At 42.5% G+C, this 24,529-nt stretch overlaps 1 protein-coding gene across 8 annotated transcripts in view; it reads right to left on the bottom strand.

Moving 5' to 3' along the window:
- VTI1A (vesicle transport through interaction with t-SNAREs 1A) overlaps window positions 1-24,529 on the bottom strand; it is a 378,820-nt gene that overhangs the window by 10,627 nt on the left and 343,664 nt on the right. The window contains exon 10 of one of the 8 annotated variants that reach the window (XM_049855518.1): window positions 14,672-15,309. The exons of 6 other annotated variants lie outside the window; for them this stretch is intronic. Coding sequence is in view for 1 of the 2 variants with exons in the window: in XM_049855522.1 (XP_049711479.1) it covers window positions 15,294-15,309 (16 nt within the window). In the remaining variant the exon portion in view is untranslated. Of the gene's footprint in view, window positions 1-14,671; window positions 15,310-24,529 lie in introns of those variants that run through there. One more of the 8 variants, XM_049855522.1, reaches the window with a different exon arrangement.

The raw sequence follows: 24,529 nt of genomic DNA, 5'->3' as shown, positions 1-24,529 counted from the left end.
GATGGATTTCCTATCGGGGTGTCTCCTCAGAGCACTACTGGGTATTCTGCCTGAACCTAGGAATGTAAAGACCCCTGTGGAAAGGAAGCGCGCTGGGGTGGAAGTCAGCAGGAGAGGACGTTTGCTTCCAAACCGGAAGCCAAGCCAGCTGCTGTCGAGCCGGCTCTGTGTGTCAGAGCAGAACTACACTGCGTTGGGTTTTCAATGGCTGACTTTTTGGAAGTAGATCACCAGCTCTTTCTTCCGAGGAGCCCGTGGGTGGACTAGAACCTCCAACCTTTCCATTATCAGCTGAGTGCGTTAACCGGTTGCATAACCCAGGGACCCCTTTTCAAAATGAAAGGAGGGCATATATTTGGGGTGAAGGGTATCGAGGGGCAAAAATGAGTTGGAACAGAGAAGGGCTGGAAGTGAGCTTGACTGTGGCCAGCTTATCAAACCAGCTTTGAACCTCAAAGGTGCTGGGCAGATCCAGCCCCTCTAAGGACCAGGAATAGCTCCCTGGGTGGTAAGAACAGTTTGCATAATTAGTGGTTTGAACTCAGCCAGCAGTGCCACAGAAGAAAGGCCTGGCGATCTAGTCCTGTAAATACTGTTGTTGTTGTTGTTGTTAGGTGCCATCAAGTAGGCTCCAAGTCATAACTCCCTCATGTATAACACAACAGAACTTTGCCCCGTCCTTCACCATCTTCACAGTCATTACTATGTTGCCCATTGTTGCAGCCAGTGTGTCAATCCATGTCATTGAGGGTCTTCCACTTTTCCGCTGACTCTCTACAGTAAAGATTACAGCCAAGAAAACCCTACAGGGCAGCTCTACTCTGTAACACAATTGGATTGCTGTAAGTCTGAACTGACTTGTAAGTGAGGGGTTTGGTTTGGCTTGGGGTAACGACCAGGAAGTGAGCTGCTGGGGCCTTTGAGTGGACAGGACTGAGCCAGGTTGGAGGGTAACAAAGGCTGGCATTGGTGAACCCCATCTGTGAGGAAACCTAGAGGATAGTTACAACCAGGGCCACCAGCTGGTATTGCTATAGGCAAAGCAGAAAGGAATGCAGAGTTTGGAGAGAATCTGAGGAACGAGCCAGGAAGAGGGGTTCCCCAGTTAGTGAGACCCAGAAAGAACTTTGGGGAAACCCAAAGTAACTTCCTTCTCACTGGGGGGTGGGGAGTGGGGGGTGGGGGGTGGGGGGTGGGGGGATTATGTTCAACTGGAGATGCAGCAAGCAGTCCTAATTTACCTTTTGAAAATGCAAAGTGTGTTTACCCAGTAAATAATTTAAGAAAGAATATACACTTGAAAGAAGACAGCCATTGAAACAGCCAGGCTGAATCGCCTCCAGGCAAAAACTTGCACATTTGCATGCTGCATTCTATTAAGTGAGCGCACTGCGGCTTTAAAAGAATGCAGAGCCAAATTAAAAGGAATGTGGGCCCGAAACATCAAGGATTCTCCAAGTTTACATTATGAATCACAGTGCTGTTGATACAAGATGAATTAACCATTTACTTTGAGGCTGAACTCACAAAGTACTATTGAAAATACTGATCCCCGTGTGGAACCCAGGGAGCGGCTAATCTTTCCGTTGCCGGTCTCCTCCCTCTCTGGAAACAAGCTCCTGCGTGTGGCAGCCAGAATCAGAGAAGACTGGTTACAGTGAAGTGGGCAGGCGCAGCACCTGGCACCATTCTCTGCTCGGGCTCCAGGAGCCCAGGAATTCCACTGCGGCAGGCGTTACCAGCGTTCTCCAATCCTTCCAGGCACAGGCTGCAATGATCTGCCCCTTGGTGACAGGCGTGGCCATGTAACTTGCTCTGGCCAATGAAATGTGAGCAAAAGTGCTAGGTGTCACTTCCGGGTGGAGGCATGAACTGCCAGTGCTTGACTCTCCTCCCTTGTTATTCAACAGCACACAACAACAACAACATGTTCCAGAGGGGGTGTACTGGAGGCTCAGTGGTAGAATTCTCTCACCTTCCCTGTGGGAGACCAAGGTTCAGTTCCCCGCCATTGCACCTGGTGCACCTCACCTGTCTGTCAGTGAGGGCTGCGAGTTGCTAAAATGCTGCACAGGTTTTCAGTGGAGCTTCCAGACCAAGACAGACTGGGAAGAAAGGCCTGGCAATCTACTCTTGAAAATCAGTCGATGAGAACCCTATGGGGCACAACGGTCGGATTTACAACTGATCATGGGGATGGCTCAGGGACGTTCAAGGTTTCATTCCCTTGTGCACGGGGTCACCATGAGTCAGGGGCCTATCTGAAGGCCGTCAACAACAACATGTGCCAGAGAGTACAGCTACTGGATAGCAGAGAGTCCCGCTGCCTGTACCTGAGTCATCACATGGAGGAAGATTGCTCTGGAGACTCACCTGGACACACAGTGAACTTTTCTTAAGCCAATGAGATTTAGAGGCTCTGTTTTAATGTAGCCCAGAAGCCAATGCATGATGAGGGCTGATGTTTTCTCTCCTTTCCTTTAAGAATAAGGTTTTTCTAGATAGCAGACACAAATTTTTTTAGGTAAAGGGAAAGGCAACACACAACACAGGGATAGTCAGTACAACTGGACTAAACCAAAAGCAAAGAAGTTTCCTGAATACAACCAAATGCTTTGAAGGCCAAAGTAGCAGGGACGGGGGTCTGGGGACCATGGTTTCAGGGGACATCTAGGTCAACTGGCATAACAAAATGTATTAAGAAAACATTCTGCATCTCACTTTGGTGAGAGGTGTCTGAGATCTTAAATGCTAGCAAGTGGCCATCTTAGATGCATAAATTGGTCTCAACCTACCTGGAACAAAGGAGAATGAAGAACACCGAAGACATTTGGTAAAGAGGAGCCCAAGAGACAGAAAAGGCCACACAAACCAAAGGCTCTATCAGCCTGAGACCAGAAGAATTAGATGGTGCCCGGCTACCACTGATCACTGCCTTGACAGGGAACACAACCGAGAATCCCTCATGGAGCAGGAGAACAGTGGGATGCAGATCCCAAATTCTCATAAAAACACCAGGCTTAATGGTCTGACTGAGACTAGAAGGACCCTGACGGTCATGGTCCCTGGACCCTTTGTTAGCTCAAGATTGGAACCATTCCCAAAGCCAACTCTACAGAGAGTGACCGGCCTGGAGTATAAGACAGACAGTGAGCTGTCTTGGTTCAGGTAGACAGGAATTATGGGCAATTTCTGTCTGGTGGTGAGATGAGAAGAGGGAGACAGGAGCTGGTTGAATGGACACGGGGGATACAGGGTGGAGAGGGGGAATGTGCTGTCTCATTAAAAGGCGAGCAGCTAGGAGTATACAGCAAGGTATGTACAGCTTTTTGTATGAGAGACTGACTTGATTTGTAAACTTTCACTTAAAGCACAATAAAAAAAAATTTTAAAAATAGGTTTTTGCCTCTTGATTTTCAAAAGCTGGGGTTCTTTTCTGTCATAGTTGATGGTAACACCCTCACTGAAGAATCAGGAGCTTCTTCCAGCTGAAGGCAATGCCACTGTGTGTTGATGAATGATGGTATCACACATGATGCTTCTGCAAGTCCAGCTAAGAACTCTGCTGCCCGTGCATAGCAGATATACGTTGGCCATGTTTATTTCTCCATCCTATATATCTGATATTACCTGTAGCCCCAGATGGTCAGAGCATTCCAAATCCGTGGCCAAAGTAATTGGGCCAGGAGCAGGAATGTGATTTACGGGAGTTCAACAGATCAGAACATTTGCCTGGAGTGCTGGACCATCTGGACGGGGTGGTATATAGATGTAAGGCCTGGATCTGCTGCAGCCATTTTGTTCCCACGAGGGAAGCCAACCTAAGAAAGAAGCTGACCAGTGGAAGACAGCAGAGTTGGAAGAATGACAGAGAAACAGAACCTTAGTTCTGAAGACATGGCGAACCTCTAGATCATGCCACCCTTCCTTTGCACTTCTAGTTACATGAGAAAACAAATTAACTTCATTTTTCAGCCAGTTTGTGTTCAGTCTTCTGTTATTTGTGACCAAAAGCCTTTTAAGGGTGATTCACCCTGGTTCCAAAAACAAGTCCTTGATCTACAGCATACTTTCCCACCTTTTCCAGGAAGAATTTCCTGACCCTGTCCCCCTTCTCCCCCTACACTTCCCTGTGTATCTCTCTCAACACTACATTTACCACACGGTTTTATGAGTTTCTGTATCTGTACAGGATTCCCTAGTAAAAAGTGGAGCTTCTGGGTCTGAATCTCCTTTGTCTTTAGTATCTGTAGTGCCCACCACACAGCCTGGCATGGATATCTGCACCACCCAAAATGTTTGCCGAATGAATGAATGAACAAGAAAATGAGAACATCTATCTACATATGCTCACCTGAAGGTCCAGGTACCGCTGCTTCTGGTTTCTAAGGGCTGCTCATAGACAAGCACAGCTTCGGGATTTAGCTATCAGCCACCCTCCCATTATGGATGCCGGCACTGTCCAAACCCTTTTACAAGCCTGCATTCATTAGCTGGAGAGTGCACGACACTTCTACAGGTTCAGCGAGATGTCTTGTACATGTCTTCCTGCCTGGCCGACCAGCCTGAATAATGATGCCCATCATCTGAGGTCTGATAGAACAGTAATAACTGGCAGGACAATTAGCAACTGTGTGAGCATGGGATAAATTCTGAGGCAAAGGAGCTTATAGCAGCTTCTCTCTAGGTACTTCACCAAAACAAGGGTCAAAGGAAAGGCTCTCTAAGTTCTAAATCCAATTCAATGTTACTATTCACTAGAAAGACATGAAAACAGGAGCAGGGGAAAATGGTTAATTGTCATCAGTCTTGAATGCTGCCTCCAATCTGAAGCAATATTTTCAAAGCTGGACACATGGCTATTTCCGAGCTACAGTCGTGGTTACCATGCCACCTGATAATGCTCAGTCAGGGCTTTCTATGTCCTGTATCTCTCTGGAGGAACCCCCAGTTCCACCCCAGGAACTCAGGTGGAGCTGGCCTCACTCTCAGATTCCAGGGGTGGATATATGACCCAGGCAGGCCCAGGCAATGACAGCTTTAGATCCCTTGTGTTTTGCTACAATGACGGAAGCTATGCCACCAGTATTTCAAATACCAGCAGCGTCACCATGGTGGACAGCTTTCAGCAAAGCTTCCAGAAAAAGACAGATGAGGAAGAAAGACATGACGATCTTCTTCCAAAAACTAGCCAATGAAAACTTTATGGACCACAACAGAATACTGTCCAATATAGTGCTGGAAGAAGGCACAGGACCAGGCAATGTTTCGTTGTTATTTGTAAGGTTGCCATGAATCAGAGCTGACTGAACCTCAACTAACAACAACAATCCCTTGTACAACTATTTATTCAGGAATTGGCATGTGACCCAAGCCAGAATGAGACACCTGGGATTTTTCCTGGAAAATCAAGGAACAGGTACTGTCTTTACAAGGATTGGCTGCAGCAACAATGGAAGTCGAGAGCTGCTGAGGACCGTTCTCACCACCATGCAGGAGGGGAAACTGCCTGAAGGAAGCCAACACAGAGGAACACAGAGCCAAGAGATGAAGGAAAACAAACAAACAAATCCAGATTCGGATGACATCATTTGAACTGATGGATCCTGCTGTGTGCCTGAAACCTGAAGAGTCACATTTTAAGCTTCCCAGTTATAAGACCAAAACATTCCCTTTTAGGCTGAATAAGTTTTGTCGAAACTTCTCTCACTTTCAACTATACGCAGTTCTTAGATCCAGTCCAAAAGATGGACGTAAAGGTCTTCTCTTGGGCTTCATTATGACTGTTCTCCATGTGTCCACCTTGTCCCCATCTCTGCCTCTCACATTTACTGTGGATCTATACAGTCTTCCTTTAATGATAGGGTGGCCCCTACCTGGTTCCCTGGAAGCTCTGCATCACAACCTTTAGGACCTGTTGATTCTTTCATCTCAGAATGAAAATTACCATTCAGGGGCAGAGCAGGAAGCTGCCCAAAGCTGTGTGCCATAAGACTCATCCCACAACTCATGCCTCTTGGATAAGCCATTTGAAATAGGGAGAAGAACAGATGTTGTCTTGGGGCTAGCCTAGCAGCTCCAGCGTTTGCGCCACTCGAGGACTCCCCTGGTTTAACAGGGGTAAGCAAACTTTTTCTGTAAAGGGCAAGATAATAAATACTTTAGGTTTTGTGAACTTTGCCCTTATAGCAAAAAAGTAGCCATAGAGAAGATACAAATGAATGGGTGCGGCTGTGTTCCAATAAAACTTTATTTATGGGTCCTAGACTTTGAATTTCATATAATTTTCACATGTCAACAAATATTCTTCTTTTGAATTTTTTTCCCCAACCATTTAAAAATGTCAGAGCCATTCTTAGCTCGCAGACTGTACAGAAACAGGCAGTGGGCTGGTTTTGGCCTGCTGTCTGGGGTTTGCCTGTCCTTGTCTAAAAGCCATCAGCTAGAAGACCAGGGAAGTCCTTGGACCTCGCACACACAGCACGGACAGGTATGGCAGGCCCAGCCATGTGCCTCCAAAGAAAAAGGAAAACACAGAGTCCCTGCCCTCTGGGAGCTTATGGGGTCACAATGAGCCATCCATTACAGAAGGCTAACAACAAAGACCGCACTTAAAGGACTGCCAGCAGTGTAACAATTTGTTATATGCCCACAATCCTGGATTTGCCTAGGTGACCTGGAGCAAGTCACCCCGTGACACTTGGCGTTTCAGTTTCTGCCCAAACACAATCAGCCAACTTACCAGCCACCCCAGGGAGAAGAGGATTAACTAATTAAAGCCATGTCCCACTTTGAAAAGGTAAAGCCCTGCGCACACATGCAGTCAGCAGAACATTCTGGGAAAGGAAATGGCAGTTCAGGAAAGGTGAGAGTCACCGGTTGTCAGAGGCTGGGGGAGCCACCTGGGAAACTGCCAGTGGCTGTTGGGGAAGGTGGGGGCAGGAGAGCCAGGAAGCTGCTGCCTCCTCAGGACAGTCAGGGTTCTTCTACCCACAGATGGTTATCTACCTAGGCCTCACTGACAGTCTCCCCAGCAGGCCCCAGCCTTCTCTCTGAGGTGGTAACATCAACATCAAAAAGGAAGGCAGGGTTTCTCATAGGCTGGCTTGGGGATACCTTCCCAGCCTGGGAAGGCAGCCAACAAGTACCTGTCAGAGCCCACTGATAAGTCCGATGGGTTTTGATCCGTGATGTGTAGTTACATTGCACTCTACGTCGCCAAACGTGCACATCAAATTTCAGCCTGCACACCACAGCTTCTGCCATTCTTAAATATGGACTCGGTGATGGCAGGGAGCCTGGAGAGAGGCTTGGCTGGCCACGGGCTTTCAGATAAGATCAAGGCAGCTCGCTTCAATCAAAGGGCTTGGAAGGAACTTGAAGAGAATTAAATAAGGATGCTCTAGGAATGCAAGGTATACTTAATCCCTCACAGGTTTGCAAACTGCTTGAGTTAGAAAAGGTTTCCCTGAAGTAGTTTATTTCAGAGCTGAGGATATTGGGGTCTTGAGAGGTGAAGGCACGTGCCCAAGGTCAACCACTCAAGGGCACAGTCAAGTCTTCTGATGAGCCAGGCCTGCTCCTGTTTCACTGTTAACACCCATTCTTATCTGACTGGCCAGTGCTGCCGATAGCATCTGCACATAGTTGCAACTCGAAAATGTCTTCTGCTAACAGGGACCACTCAACGAAATCAAGGAACACAGCTCAAAAACTATCAATGGTCCCCCCTCTTTCTGAGTCCAACTCAATTCTAATTCTCTATAAAATGAAATCAGACAATCATATGATTTACTATCCTGGGAGCGACAAATTGAAGAGGAATGGCATTGCATGCATCATCAAAAAGAACACTTCAAGATCTATCCCTAAGTACAATGCTGTCAGTGACAGGATAATATTCATACGCCACAATGAAGACCAGTTAATATGACTATTATTCAAATTTATGCACCAACCACTAAGGCCAAAGATGAAGAAATTGAAGATTTTTACCAACTTCTGCAGCATGAAATTGATCGAACACACAATCAGGACACGTTGATAATTATGGTGACTGGAATGTGAAAGTTGCAAACAAAGAGAAAGGATTGGTAGTTGGAAAATGTGGCCTTGGTGATAGAAATGATGCTGGAGATAGCATGACAGAATTTTGCAAGACTAGGCTTCTTCATTGCAAATACCTTTTTCAACAACATAAACGGTGACTATACCCATGGACCTCACTGGATAGAATACACAGGAATCAGATCGACTACATCTGTGGAAGAGATGATAAAAGAGCTCCGTATCATCACTTAGAACAAGGCCACGGGCAGACTGTGGAAGAGACTATCAATTGTTCATATGCAAGTTCAAGTCCAAGCTGAAGAAAATTAGAACAAGTTCACAAGAACTAAAGTATGACCTTAAGTACATCCCACCTGAATTCAGGGACTATCTCAAGAATAGATTTGACGTGTTGAACACTAATGATCGAAGACAAGTTGTAGAATGACATCAAGGATATCATACACGAAGAAAGAGGTCATTAAAAAGACAGGAGAGAAAAGACCAAAATGGATATGAGAAGAGACTCTGAAACTTGCTATTGAACATTGAGTAGTTAAAGCAAAAGGTGGAAACGATGAAGAGAGCTGAACAGAAGATTTCAAAGGGTGACTTGGGAAGACAAAGTAAAGTATTATAACGACATGTGCAAAGACCTGGAGTTAGAAAACCAAAAGAACACACTCGGCATTTCCCAGAACACTGGTGCCTGGCCCAGATGAAATGTCCAATAAAGATGAGCTGCTACTAAGGGTGTTGACGCTGTTGTTGTTGCAGCTGTCATCATCATAGAATATGATGTGGTTGCTGCCATCACCTGGGCACCACGCTGGACAAGGCCCTGCAGAGGAATCTCCAGAGGGTAGAGCAAGGAGCAATTTTCTAGCTTGTGATTCACCAATTTTCAGATTTCTTGAATTCGTGCTTTTTTTTTTTTTTTTAAATTGAAGAATGACAGAGGATTGTCTACTTCTTATTTTGCCAAATAAGGACATTAAAACAAAAAACAAACAAACAAAAAAAACAACTACCATCTACTATCATGCAGGAAGCATCAAAAGAAGATGGAAGGAATACACAGAGTCACTGTACCAAAAAGACTTGGTCAACATTTAATCATTTCAGGAGATAGCATATGATCAAGAACTGATGGTACTGAAGGAAGAAGTCCAAGCTGCCCTGAAGATGCTGGAGAAAAACAAGACTCCAGGAATTGATGCAATACCAACTGACATGTTTCAAAAAGCAGATGCAGTGTTGGAAGTGCTCACTTGTCTACGCCAAAAAATTTGGAAGACAGCTACCTGGCCAACTGACTGGAAGAGATCTGTATTTGTGCCTATTCCAAAGAAGGGTGATCCAACTGACTGTGGAAATTACTGAACAACATCATTAATGTCACACGCAAGTAAAATTTTGTTGAAGATCATTAAAAAATGATTGCAGCAGTATATTGACAGGGAACTGCCACCTCGGAAGAATGGCCAGGTGATCTACTTCCCCAAAATCAGCCACTGAAGACCTTATGGAGCACAGTTCTACTCTGACACACATGGGGTCACGATGAGTTGGAATCAACTCAATGACTTTTTTTTTTTTTTAAATAATTTACTTTAGTTGCTGAGAATATACACAGCAGAACATACACCAATTCAACAATTTCTACATGTACATTTTAGTGACATAATTACACTCTTCAAGTTGGATGGCAACAAGTTTTAATCTCATTCCACTGCTACTAGCTGGAAGGTTAGAGGTTTGAACCCACCCAGAGGAGCCTAGGAAGACAGGCCTGGTGATCTGCTTCCAAAAGGTCACAGCCCTGAAAACCCTATGGAGCAGTTCTACTCTGCACACATGCGGTGGCACTGAATCTCAATCAACTTGACCACAACTAACACCACCACCAACTTACTTAGCAATCTCTCCACAACAGTTCCTAAAACTCCTTATGTGGCTGTACTCTCATGCTCAGAAGGAGGTAGCACCTCTCTCCAGGTGCTGTGGCCCTTCTATGTAAATACCCCGGGGTTGGTGGGTATGCCCAGCCTTGGCCCTGATTAGCATGGCTTGTCTGGTCCAGGCTGAGCCAGTTGCCGGAAGCCCCACCTTCAGCTGCTGCTGAGTTCCCCAGAAAGGCAGAGGTGGCCCTTTTCTTCTGTTAAGTTTCCTGGGTACAGTTCTTGACAGCCAAGATGCCTCTTCTGGAACATGGCTAGTTGAAGTCACAGAGGTAAGACAGGAAGCCTTGGCTTTTGCGATGGGCTGTAACATCATCTTCCTCTAAGACCTGACACTAGATACTTATCTCCAAATAGTCATGGCTTTACACCTTTCTTCTTTCCTGATGCCTAGGGGAAAAACTTTTGGCAGTGGTTGATCAGCTACCCTCATCTCTGTTAGCTCTTGAGGGATTCGATTACATCTTCTTGAGCCTAACTTCAGAACTCCATTTCTGTCCCTCAACCAGATTTGGTTCTAAGGGCAGTGGAATGGCAACCACCTTAGCTCTCATCTCCGTGGTGCCAGTCCTGGGCTGTTGCTCCTCAGGTCCTTGACTTGTCCTTTCACTGCTTTGCTCTGCATCATAGAGTCTGGACCCTGCCCCCACCCCCACCCAAGGCTGTGTTTCCTAGGCTTCCAGCTGCTTTCAGCAATAGGAGGCTCTGCAGGGCACTGGGTACTCTTCCCCCTCTTCTCTGCCTTCAGCTTGTGTCTCCCAGCTGCTCGACTCCTCAGTGCTCCTAACAGACAGGCCCTTCCCGAGTCCAGCTCCATCAGGTGACCCTGGCTCTGGGCTCCAGGAACACCACTCCTCCCTTTGTCCCCCCAGCCCAGGGTGGATGGGCTTCCCGATGTTGCTAATCCCTGGGCTGCTTCATTTTACCCTGTTGCCTCCTAGCTCTTCCATCACCTGTAACCGGTTTCCTGCAGGAAAGTCCCTCAGCTTTCAGTGGTCAAAGCCAGCTGTGTTTTCTTGGTTGGACAGCGGCTGAGACTCCCAGCAAACTGCACTGTCTGTTCAAACTTCTGACTTCTTCACAACCTTACCTTAAGCCGATTTTACACAGCCCAAAGCAGCACGGATCACTGCTGTGCAGGTGAACCCAGGTCCAGGACCTCCTGTGACTCACTGTTCCTCGGCCAGGAGGCCTGGGTGGGGAGCTACCAGATGGCAGGGTCCCCAGGTTTGCGCAAGGGAAGCTATGTCACCTGCAGCCCTGAGAATTCCGATTCTTCTCTCTAACCCGAGAAGGAAGTCCTGACAGGTGGGAGAGCAGGCAGCTGCAGGCGAGGGAGGCAGGGGGGGTTGCGTGAACCAGAGTACCTGCTCCTTTGCTAAATCTGGTGGCTGCTCCTGACTGCAGCAGCACAGAAAGTGGGCTCGGTGCTGCCTGCTCTTCTGACTTGTCAAGAGAAGCCGTAGAGCTTACTCCTTCTGTGTGTGAAACCTCCCAAGTTTTTAAATATTGGCAACTAAGTCAGAGTTTTCAAAAACACCAGGTGGCCAAACAAAGCACATCTGTGGGGCAGACGTGGCCTGTGGGCCTTCTGTCTGCAACCTCTGACTAGTTAGTTATTCAGGAGCAAATGAAGGGGGGTGGGTGAGTGCATCCCTGCTTTTCCCTCTAGGAGATTCCCCGGGAGGTGTCAAAAGCCCAGCCCTCCTGACCTGCAGCTCTAGAAGTCTGAAGTGCAGCCTCTGTGTGAGCATCAATAACCAGGGTCTACGTGGAGGGCAGCCAGCTTAGCCCATAACTGATTCCTAACCACAGGTCGAAGGCCAGGGAGGGGTCAACAGAAGCCCAAACCAGCTCGTGCTGCCTCACAGCCCTCTCTGGGAAGTTGTGGACTGCACGGCCCTGGTCAGAACTGGGCCATGTGGCTGCAGCTCCCCGCTCCCTGACCTAACTGGCTACTGAAATCCCCATGTGGAGCAAATGGTTAATGTGCTCAGCTGCTAACAAAAAGGTTGGAGGATCAAGTCCACCCAGAGGCACCTCAGAAGACAGGCCTGGTGATCTCCTTCTGAAAAGTCGGCCATTGAAAACCCTGTGGAGCGCAGTCCCACTGTGACATGTGTGGGGCTGCTGTGAGTTGGACTTGACCCCACAGAAACTGGTAAGCAGTTACTAGACAACAGGACTGCACCTACTTACCAAGAAAGGTGGCTCTTCTCAGGTCCTTGTCAGAAGGACAACCTCAAACTGTCTTGTGCAGAAGACTTGCCAAAAGTCTGGCTGAAACAGTGTTGCCTGAGCAGCCTGATGCTCTAGGTTCTGGAGACTCTAGAGTCAACCCTAGAGCAGTGGAGCGGCTGAAGAGTCACACCTGCACGGGGCATTGTCCAGTCCCTGATGTGTTCTTCATTGTGCTTGGTGCCACGCGACCAGCTGACAGAGAGCCCTGTGGACCTCGCTGCCGTTTATTTTGCCTCACTGTGTGTGTCCGTGTGGCGAGCTCCCATGGAAAGTTCTCTCTCGTCCAGGTAGGGGAAGAGCTGTGTGGATACTGACTCATCTGTCTGAGACCATCTCCTTCTTCACATTGGCTGCCAGAGAGCCTACACAACTGTTCGTGGCCCACCTCTCGCAAATATACAGGCTAGTCCACACTTCACATGTTAACTTCACTCCTGACCTTCATTTGCCATAGAAAAAGTGTTGTTATATATTTTGTACATATTTAGGTCAATTGCTGTAAATCCTTTTGGGACCAGGGCAGGTTTATACACAGGCACTAAAGGGCTAAGAAAGCGAAAAGAATTTATATCATCTTGGGCTGGCTACTTTAGTGATTCTGGTTTATTTTTTCTCCTATTCCCAAACAATTGCGTACAGTATGATACTTGGAACACAAGTTTTCACGCTTACCAAAACAATGGGATATTTCCATTTTGCCTTGAATCTTTTTTTATGGCAATGTGGGGTGATTTCCAGAGTGAGCCCCAATTTGGGACTCATGGGCCCTGGGGTTCTTCCTGCAGCCAACGGCAGTGGGCTGTGGGTCACCTTTGTTCGGAGGATTTACAGCGATTGTCTTAATAACACGGACCTGTTTTGTGAAAGCTGAAGGCACTCCCAGCAAACGCTGGCTCTAGATCTGGTAGCCGAAATGTTACCACGGTCACGGCACTCCTTGAACAATCTAAAGCATATTTCTCTCTGTATATATTTGGTTTTTCAGATGCTTTCAAGCTTGGGAAACAATCACAGCCGAGGCCATTTCTGGGATGGCACTAAAAGAACCTACTTGGAGACAGATAAAAATAATGAGAATCTTTCTGTCAGGAAAGATTTAGAAAATATCACTGACATTATTAAAATTTAATTTTTTACTCGGCTTTTTGGTTCCCCTTTCCAGTGATAATGAGCAGGACTGCACACCTCCGCCTCCCAGTACTTGTTTTGTGCAATAAATTCAGCCTTCCAGTCTGAAGACATTTCAGACAACAGTTTTGACTGCTATAGGCTTATTTTTTACCCTGTGCTGTGCTTTGAGTCTTTCTATAAAAACCAGTTCATGAGATAATTTTCCACAAGGCCAGTGAAACTAATAAAAATCAATTTTGCCCAACTGGTTCAGAGAAATCCCGGGAATAGCCAAGGCAGAACCGCCAAAAAGGAAGAAAAAGAAAAGGATCAATGTACTCACTAATGGTTTACTTGATAGAGAACTATCAAATTAGCTGACAGGAGCTACTGAGCTGTAGGAGTTTTCTTTTCAGCCTGAACAGAACACCTTTTATGGGTCCAGGAAGAGCTTTTCTTCCTGGGGTTGAAGACATTTGAGTGTAGTAATCCTTCCTAGGAGTCGCCTACGTACTGGGGTAACAAGAAGGCTGACTCCAGGCCCAGCAGACAGTGGCCTCTGCTGAAGTCTTGTCTAGACCTTTCTTTTACATCTAGAGAAGCTGGTTTTGAGACAGGGTAGACGGGGTTATACACAAACTGCTCCTGTTAGGGGTTGTCAAGTCATTTCAACTCTTAGTGACCCCATGCGACAAAGGAGAACCGCCTCATAGGATTTTTTTGGTTGTGATCCTTCTGGACCCAGATTGCCAGGTCTTTCTCCAGCAGAGCCACTGGGTGGGTTCGAATTGCCAACCTTTCGGTTAGCAGCGGAGTGCTCAACATCTGTACCACCAGGGCTCCTTTACAGGCCACAGAATTAGTAGACTAGGAACTCCTCAGTACATCTGGATACCTCACTCCCCCTCCATGACCACCCATCTGACCCCATCTGGCTTCCTGCCAATGGAAGTGGGATCCCAAAGGTGCATCTCTTTTATAAAAGGAAGCAAGTGCAGAGCGCGGTGGCTGCAGAACGAGCAGTCTGCAGCACCTGGCTGAAGTACCAGCAGTATTTCATTAGTCGAAGACACTGGCTGGCGCGTCTACAAACAAATGGCAAGTCTTTGCACAGAAAAAAAAGACTGGAAGGACAAACAGCGCGCGTATTTGGGTGGTGGGTGGTTTTTCCTTTCTATCTTTATAATTTCCTACATGTTCTTGAATTAATGTTTATTATTATATACTATATATAAGAATTGAGTAAATTGGAAAAGGAAATACGATGATTAATTTATTTACATTATGAGAAAGCAAGAGGAAATGTGTGGGGGAAAATAAATTTTATTTTATTGTGGATCTTACATTATAAAAAAAAAAATCTTAAGTACTTTGCACAAATCCTTTTATCCTTATAACAAATCTATGATAAAAGCATCACTCTCCCCATTTTACAGAGCAGGAAACTGAGGCTTTGGGAGGTTAACTTGCCTAAGATCACATGGCTGGTCAGTTCAAAATCCATGTGCTATGGGGGAGGGGTGCTAGCTGGCATGGGGTCTGCCTTGGGTTTTAGCTCCGGCTCTAAACGGCTGTAATACCAGATGAGGCACTTTGCATTTATGAGTAATGTTGGGGTATGAGTAATGACATCTGATCTTTTCTACCTCCAGAGTTCTTAGACAGTGATGTGAAAACCGAGAAAATGCAAAGTTATGCCCAATGAAATATGGTGATGTGGTAATATTTCCTATTATACTGGTGAGTTACCACAAATGCCATTTGGGCACTGATAACTTTCAAAGAAAAAATACATGAAAATAGAATTAATATTAAAACTACATTAGAACAAACTTGTTGATGATTCAGAAGATGTAACAGGATCTTCATGAAGTGTCTTCATGAAAACATCAATTTTCTTGTCCATAGAATTTCAGGTAAAACGCGTAGGTCTCAAATAGTATATACACTGTGATCCCAACATTGAAAAAAGAAAAAAAAAAAGTTTAAAATAAAAATTGGAAAGCTACACATTGTAATGAACCTAATGATCACGGCTAGGTGTTGGGATCAGGGTGCTTTTAAAAAAATCTATGATTCACTTTATTTTCCAAATTTATTTTTGGAGTGAACATACACTATTTTTATAATCAGAACAGACATCACTGTTTTCCTTGGATAAGACTGTAAAACAGATTCTGAGCTTTGTGGTTGTTTGAATTTTGGTGAAACAAATGCTTACTTGGAATGCATTTCAGGTCTTAAAATGAGGAGAGTAGATGTCCCATTTTCTTTATAGAAGTGGGGCTCAGTCTGTTGAGGGCTTTTTCCATGGACAATCTGACTGCAAACCATCAGAGGTCAAGGCTACACAGTGCACTTAGAAAAAAAAAAAATCTCTCTCTCTCTATATGCCTGGCAGTGATGTTGGTACGACATCAGTGTCTGGTCTGATTTCTAGAATAACCTAACCATTTGAAAGGTGGCCCCAGAAGTGAACTCGTGCCTCCTATCAGAGCCCATAATCAGCAGCTTAGCAGAGAAGTGCCAACCTGTTTGTAAAAACAAGGCCCTGTTCAGATTTCAAGCAGTGCCACCAAGGAAGCTATTTTTAAGTATCTAATTGCATTTGTAGCATCTGGCATTCTGCACAGTCCGTTTTTATGACTTCAGCATGATACATGTTCCACAGGACAAACAAACAAAAGAGAGATTAAGTGTGGTGCGTTCGAGTCATGTCGAATATTTCCATTATAGAAATGTTACAATATGCCCTAGAGATTATTCCGGGACCAACTAAAACATTGCCCAACGTATAGAACCTTGGACCGGGGAATACTTAGCAGCTGAGGGGAACAGGGATTTACTTCATTTATTAGGCCAGTACACAGCCTCAGATACTAACATGCGCTGATAGGAAATGCCAACATTTCAACTTAAATCAAGAGTACAGTGCATAACATTGACACTTTGCCTTTCAGCAGAAGATCACAAATAGCATAAATCTGGGTTTCTTGTACTAATTGCAGCAGTTTTCTAATTTGCTTATGATAGCTGCCTCATGTTGAGCTGATCTTCCTCCAGTTACCTCTTAATGCTGTCTGAAATAATCCGCTTACTCCTGGTGTGTCCGCAGTACTTTATATCAAATAACCCTGGCTTCCTTAACACAGCCGTAGCGAAGGCTGTCGCAGCCCAGCCCTGTGCTCACAGAGTGGCGACTACGATGCCTCCACAGACACAAGCAAGGTAAGGAATGAGGGTGCACCATAGGCTTTTTAGGAAGTTAGGATGATGAAATATGGGCTAAACAGCACTAATTAACAACTGAAAGCATAATCTGATAGCTGTTTTGAAAAGACTGAGACAGACAATTTTGCTTTTTCAGACAGACGGGCAAAATATTTCAGGGTGTTCACCAGCCTCCGTAATTATTATTGCCAACATTCAATCTTGGTTAAAAACAAAACAAAACTTTTTTTTTTTGCCAAATCCAGCCCCCCTCCACTTTTTAAAGGCCCAAGTGAACATTCAATGACACAGTCAGAGGCTTAATTGATACGGACAGGCAACCTGTTTCAGTAGTATTATTGCTCTACCTTCACTTGGTCTTTAATGCATGAGATTTTTGAAGAGTTTTAAAGAAAGAAGTGTTTTAATGTTCATTAAGCAGAATAGCAAGGAGCCCTGGAGGCGCAGTGGTTAAGTGTTTGGCTGCTAACCAAAGGCTGGTGCTTCGAACCCACCAGCTGCTCCGTGGGAGAAAGATGTGGCTGTCTGCTTCTGTAAACATTACAAAATAAATAAATAAATAAATAAAGCCTTGGAAATCCTATGGGGGCAGCTCTACTCTGTCCTTTAAGGCTGCTATGAGTCAGAATCAACTGGAGGGCAATGAGTTTGTTATTTTTTTTGTTAGGCAGAATATAGCCTAGAATTCTAATGTTCAAAGAACATGCCATAGATGTATGTGTGTGTGTGTGTGGTGGGGGGAAGCTTCAATGAACAAAAGTAATGAGAAGGGAGAGCCTAGAACTGGGAGGAGAGCAAGGCTCTAACCCCAGATGTTTTGCTGTGTGACCTTAGGCTTTCCCTTGCTGGGCTTCCATTTCCTTATCTGCAAAGTGTTAGGTGTGGGGGTGTGCAAGGACTGGAGGATTTCTAAGACTTCTTCTGCCTCTAGGAGTCTACAGTTGTTAATTGAAAGGCTCTTGTAGGGTTTTTCTTATAAATATGTCTATTCTAAACAAGCACACCCAGCATCTCTTTCCCTTTCTAAGCAACACATCATATTTGAAAACATTTCCCTCACATTTTCAGAGGTTACTGAATGGGGAAAAGCTATTCTGTTTAATCCTACTTTATAGGAGTTTGCTCTTTTATTAGAGAACAGACCTGGAACAGTGATCAGTAAGATACGTGCCCAAAGTTGGGGAAGGGGCGAACAAGGAAAAGAGAGCCTGCCTTCAAGTGCCTTGTGGAAATGTATAAAACAAGCAGCTAGATAGTCCTTTGCCAAACACTGTTATAAATTTTTTATTTGGCAGCTAACATTCTCAATAGTTTTCTTGGCAGCAATTGGGACCTTTAGCAAGAAAGGTGCAGGAGAAAAATACCTTGTTTAGAAATGTTTTCAACACTTTCTGGGATTTTTCAGAACTTCTGCCTGCAGCACATTTTTACAACTACAGTCTCTAATCACCTGATGAGTGGGTGGTGGGGTTTAAACTTTTTTCTTTTTTTAAAAAAATAATATATAGAGAGAAAGTGAACAAGCAGTACTATTCCCCTCTAGCCTTCTGCTGAGTCTGTCTTTCTTATTTTTTGGTGGTAGTTGTTTCTGATATCCAGTGCTTAATCTTTCCTGTCTAGATGAAAAATTGAAAATAATATCAAAATAATATTTTGTTGGGTCTGATAGTATCTATATGGTATCCCTAGATAATAAAGATAAATGAAAATAAAACAAGATGATGACCAGGGCATTTTTCTTCAACAGTTCCTCCAAAAATGGGTCCCACCCATTGCCTTTGGGTCAGCTAATGGGCAAAAAGCTTTCCTGGATATGAAGCTGATGTAAGCACGTGTATCTAGGACCTCTACAGTCAAAACCTCAATGGGTGGAATGAGTGGAATGAAAACTGGTAGAGCTGGTCACTATCCACCTCAGGGAACCTCAGGCACAGAAAGCCCTTTGAGAAAGGAGGTTTGGAATTCTGGGAAATAAAGCACCAAAATCCATAAGGAGTCAAGGATGAGGCCTTTCATTCCAACTACATCCTAAATACCTTATACAACACTTATACTGACTAGCAAAGTCCTTGTACCAGGAGACTTCCAGCTATGAGTGAAGAGATTGGCAAATTCACTGTTCCCCAAACAAGTATAAACAGGACGTTTGTCAAAACAACCTTTTTAGGGCTCTGGATAATGACTAAAGGTGAAAAAACAAACTGAGAAGTGTTTATTCATAGGAAGCTGGCAGAACTTTGGGTAAGAACATTTCCACCTCACCCCCTAGCTCAGCTGGCTACAATGCAGTTCTACCAGGGTGGGGTTGCCAAAGGAGGCTGACTTGATTTGGAGCAGAGGGCAAAACTCATGCCTGGAGGTGTTTTCAGTTAAAAGTAGCAAACTCAGTAAGGAAATGAATGGGAGAAATCCCTCAGCTCTGCTAACCTGAGGTTGCAGTCTTGGTTGGGGTGAGCAACAGACCAGCCAGAAATGTAACAGAAGATCCTCGAAATGAAAAAGCCAGAGAAGTGTTAGATAAGTTCTCCACACATCCTTGGCTGACTAGGAAGGTACGTGCATGTGCTGAGGAGACCTGAGAGAGCCCAGAGAAAAGTCAAAGCCAAAACTGACTTCAAACTGGCTGAACTTTGAATGTGCCCCTCAACTCACACACAGACCACTCAGCAAAAGATGGAAGCCTTATGGATTTGAAATTTTTGAGCTTAACCTCTGCCCAATCATTGGCTAACTACTGAGCTATGCACACAGAGAGGCAACTCCAAGGAAGCTACCAGGTTCATAAAATAAAAATGGGAATCATCAAAAACAAAACAAAACAAAGCAAAACAAAAAAAAAGCCAAAAACCAAAATAACCCCCAAAACTACCACCAACTATGGGGAGATAGATTCTGTAGATTACATTTAGGCATGCTACCTAAAAAATAATCAGAATCCAGAGTTATTACAATATGTTATCCAAAATGTCTCATTTCTAACAAAAAATTATGAGACATACAAGGAAAGAGAAAGGGTAACCAAAATTCATGGAAATAAAGAAGTCAATAGAAACTGACTCTGAGTGGGCTCAGATGTTGAATTGAGCAAGGACTTCAAAGTAGCTATTATAAATATGCCCAAAGAATTAAAGGAAATGATGCTTAAAAATTTAAAAGAAATTATGATGACAATGACACAATAAATAGGTAATCTCAATAGAGAAAGAGAAACTATAAAAAAGAGTCAAACAGAAAATTCAAAGTTAAAAATTACAATGACTGAAATGAAGAGGAAGTATCAGTGACTTGTAGATTGAACAAAAGAAATTATCCAGTACGAAGGAAAAAAAAATTAAAGGAAAATGAACTGTGCCTCAGTGACCTGTGGGACAATAACAAACACACAGATACATGTGCAATAGGAGTCCCAGAAGGGGAAGGGGAAGGGAAAGAGAAAGTGGCAGAAAAAATAAATTTAAAGAAATAATGGCTGAAGGAGAAAATCTTGAAAGCAGTCAGAAAAAAAATAACTCATTATGTACAGAAGAATGACAAAATGGCTGACTTCTCATCAGAAAAATGGCAGGAGAAGACAATAGAATGGCATATTGAAAGTGCTGAAAGGGAAAAACCTGTTGACTAAGAAATCTATATCCAGAAATACTATCCTTCAAAATTGAAGGTGAAATGAAAGTATTTCCAGATAAACAAAGACAAAAGAATTTATGGTTAGCAGATTTGCCTACAAGAAATACAAAATGAAGTCCTTCAGGTTAAAAGGATATGACACCAGATGATAACTCAAACCCACAGGGAGAAATGAAGAATACCCAAAATGGTAACTATGTGTGGGTAAATATAAAAGACTGTGTAAGTATATATTTTCTTTTTTATTCCCTTAATTTATTTAAAAAACATAAGATTGCATAAAGCAATCATTATAATGGTATATTATTGGGCTTATAACATATATGGATATAGATACATACATATATAATATGTATATGTATGTTTTGTTAGATACCAATTTAACAAAAGAAGGCAGAAAAGGAGAAACAGGAATAAAAAACACAGCAGGCATATAGAAAACAAATCACAATGTGGCAGACAATCCATATGATAAAGAAAATCACATTAAATGTTAAGAGACTAAACACGTTGATCGGTCAGCAGGGACAGTCAGACTGGAAAAAAAAAACTTCAGTTTTATGATATATACAAAAGGTACAGCTTAAATTCAAAGGCACATATAGGTTGAAAGTAAAAGGATGAAAAATATATACCATGCAAGCAATGACCAAGAGAGCTGGAGTGTCTATATTAATATCAAACAAAATAAACTTTACAAAAAGAAATATTCCTAGAGACAAAGAGGGACATTTCATGAATATAAAAAGGTCAATACATCAAGAAGATATGGAAATTATAAACTCATATACACCTGAGTCCCAAAAACAAAGAGATCAAAGGAGAAATGGAAAATTCAATAATTATACTTGGAAATTTCAGTATCCAACTCAGTAAGGCTGTAGGATAAAAGGATACAGGAGATTTCAACATTATTAACCAACTTGCCCTAATTAACATTTGTTGAACATTACACTTAATGAAAGGAGCCCTAGTGGCACAGTGGTGAAGTGCTTGGCTGCTAACTGAAAGGTTGGCGGTTTGAACCCACCAGCTATTCCATGGGAGAAAGATGTGGCAGCCTGCTTCTGTAAAGATTACATCCTTGGAAACTGCATGGGGTGGTTCTACTAGCTATGAGTTGAAACTGACTCTATGGCAATGGGTTTTTTGTTTTTTTAGTTTGGAAAGAATCCATGAATCAAAGAAATCACAATGAAAATTAGTAAATATTTTGAAATGAATGAAAATATAATTATCAATATGTATGGGATACAGCTAAAACTGCTTACAGGGAAAGTTAGAGTTTAAATGCCTAATTTGGAAAAAAGGAAAGATTTCAAATTAATAATCTAAGCTTCCATAATAAGAAATTGAACAAGAAGAGCAAATTAAACCTGAATCAAGCAGAAGTGTGCTGGCTCTTTGAAATGATCAACAAAACTGATAAACTTTTAGTAAGAATGACCAACAGAGAAAGGAAGAACATAGAAATTACTAACATTAGGAATGAGAGAGGGGATATCATTACTGATACGACAAAAATTACAAGAATTATAAGGGAATATTTTGACCAACTGTATGTGAACAAATTAGACAAGTTAGGTGAAATGGACAAATTCCTAGAAATACACAAATTACCAAACTTGACTCAAGAAGAAACAGAAACTCTGAGTAGAACTATAACAAATAAATTAACTGCATTGCTAATTAAAAATCATCCAGTAAAGAAAAGTCCAGACCAGATGGCTTAACTAAGGTATTCTATCACATATTTAAAGATAGAACACCAATCCCATACAAACTCTTTCAGGAAATAAAAGAGGGTAGAATATTTCCCAATTTATTCATGAGGCCAGTACCCTGACATAAAAGCTAAACAAAAAACCACAAGAAATAGCCTTCATGAACACAGACACCAAAATCCTTCATAAAATATTATCAAACCAAATCCAGCAACACATTCAAAGGATTAAACACCATGACCAAGTGGGCTTTATCCTCGAAATGCAAGATTCGTTTAACATCTGAACATCAATCAATATAATATAACCACATTAAGATAATAAAGGACAAAAACCACATGATTATCTCATTAGACACATAAAAAACATTTGACAAAATCTAACTCCTATTCCTGACAAAAACTTTGAGTAAACTTGGAATATAAGGGAAATTCCTCAACCTGATAGTGCATCTACGGAAAACCTACAGCTAACATCATACTTAACAGTGAAAGACTTGAGTATTTTCCCCCTGAAAATGGGAAGGACCCCTATTGATGCAGTGGCTAGGAACTCAGGTTGCTAACCAAAAAGTTGGCAGCTCAAATCCACCAGCCGCTCCTTGGAAACTCTATAGGGTAGTTCTACTCTGTCCTATAGGGTCACTGCGAGTCGGAATCGGCTCCACGGCAATGGGTTTTTTTTTTTTTAAGCATGGGAAGGAGGTAAGGATGTCTGCTCTTGTCACTCCTGTTCAATACTGTTCTGGATTTCTAGTCAATGCAGTTAGCCATCAAGAAGAAATAGAAGGCATCCAGCTAAGAAAGAAAGAAAGAAGTAAAATTGTCTTTGTTAACAGATGACATGATCCTGTATGTAGAAAATGCCAAGGAATCTACACAAGTCACAGGATACAAGATCAATATACAAAAATCAATTCTAATTCTATATACTAGCAATGAATGGCCTGAATACAAAATAAACAATTTTATTTACATTACCATCAAAAAGAATAAAAAAATTATGAATCACTTTAACAAAAGAAGTGAAAGACCTGTACACCAAAATCTACAAAATATTGCTGAGAGAAATTAAAGAAGACCTAAATAAATGGAAAGTAATTCCATGTTCATGGATTGGAAGATTCAATAGTTTTAGGCTGGCAATTCAATGCAATTCATATCAAAATCCTAGCAGGATTTTTTGTAGAAATTGAAAAGCTGATCCTAAAATTTATACGGAAATGAAGAATTAGAATGGCCAAAACAATTAAAAGCAAAACAAAACAAAAACAAAGTTGCAGAGCTTATACTAACTGATTTTAAAACTACAGTAATAAAGACTTTATAGATAAATGGGACAAAATAGAAATTCCAGGAATAAACCTTTACATTTATGGTCAATTGATTTTTGACAAAGGGTCCAAGGGAATTCGATGGTGCTCAGAGAACTGAATACCCATTAAAAAAAAAAAAAAATTACCTCGAACACTTATCTCACATTGTATGCAGAAATTAACTCGAAATGGAGCATAGACCTAAATATAAGAGTTAAATCTATAAATCTTCTAAAAGAAAACACAGAAAGAAATCTTTGTAACCTTGGTGTAGGAAAGTATTTCCTGGATAAGATACTAACAGCAGGATTTAAAAAAAAAAAAAAAAAGATAGACTTCATAAAAATTAAAAGTTTTTCTTTTCAAAATTCACTACTAAGAAAATGAAAAGACAAGCCACAGCAGGGGAAACTATTTGAAAATCTCTTGCTTATCTGAAAAAGGCTTGTATCCAGGAACATAAAAAATCTCAAATCTCAACACTAAGAAGACAAACAATCAAATTAGAAAATTAAAAACGATCTGAATAGACATTTCACCAAAGACTATATACCAATGTAGATAATGTCGTTGTTGCTAATTGCCCTTGAGTTGATTCTAACTCACGGTGACCCCATATGTGTCAGAGTAGAAATGTACTCCAAATACACACATGAAAAATGATGGAGTCGTTAATCATTAGGAAAATGCAAATTAAAACCATGAGCTAGTATAACACACCCACTAAATGGCTACAATAAAAAAGATTGACCATATGAAGAACATGGAGTCCTCATGCATTGCTGGTGGGAATGTAAAATGGCACAGCCACTTTGGAAAACTGTTTGGCAGCATTTTAAAAGGTTAAACATGTACCTACCATATGACCCAATAATTTCACTCCAATGTATCTACCCAAGAGAAATGAAAATATATGTCTGCACATAAAACTTGTACTTAAATGTTCATCGTGGCATATTCATGATAGTCAGAAACTGGAAACAATCCAAGTATCCATCAACTGGTGAATGGATAAACAAAATGTGGTATAGACAGTCCCCAGATTATGAATGTCTGACTTATGGACAACACATACAGAAGAATGAACTACCATAAAGCCTATCATATTAAAATTTTGAGTTAAATACATACGATGGTTCATAATAACAAATGCATGTACTACTTGGTGACTCATGAAAACACAGCACAGTTTGGAGGTGTCATCATCCTTGTTTTATATGCACAGGAAGATAAAATATAGACTATCTACTAAAGCAAGCATTTGACTGATG

The sequence above is a fragment of the Elephas maximus genome, chromosome 16 (genome assembly GCF_024166365.1).
Source record: "Elephas maximus indicus isolate mEleMax1 chromosome 16, mEleMax1 primary haplotype, whole genome shotgun sequence".
In the NCBI taxonomy this organism is placed as follows: Eukaryota; Metazoa; Chordata; class Mammalia; order Proboscidea; family Elephantidae; genus Elephas; species Elephas maximus.
This window is presented reverse-complemented; position numbering and strand designations above follow the sequence as displayed.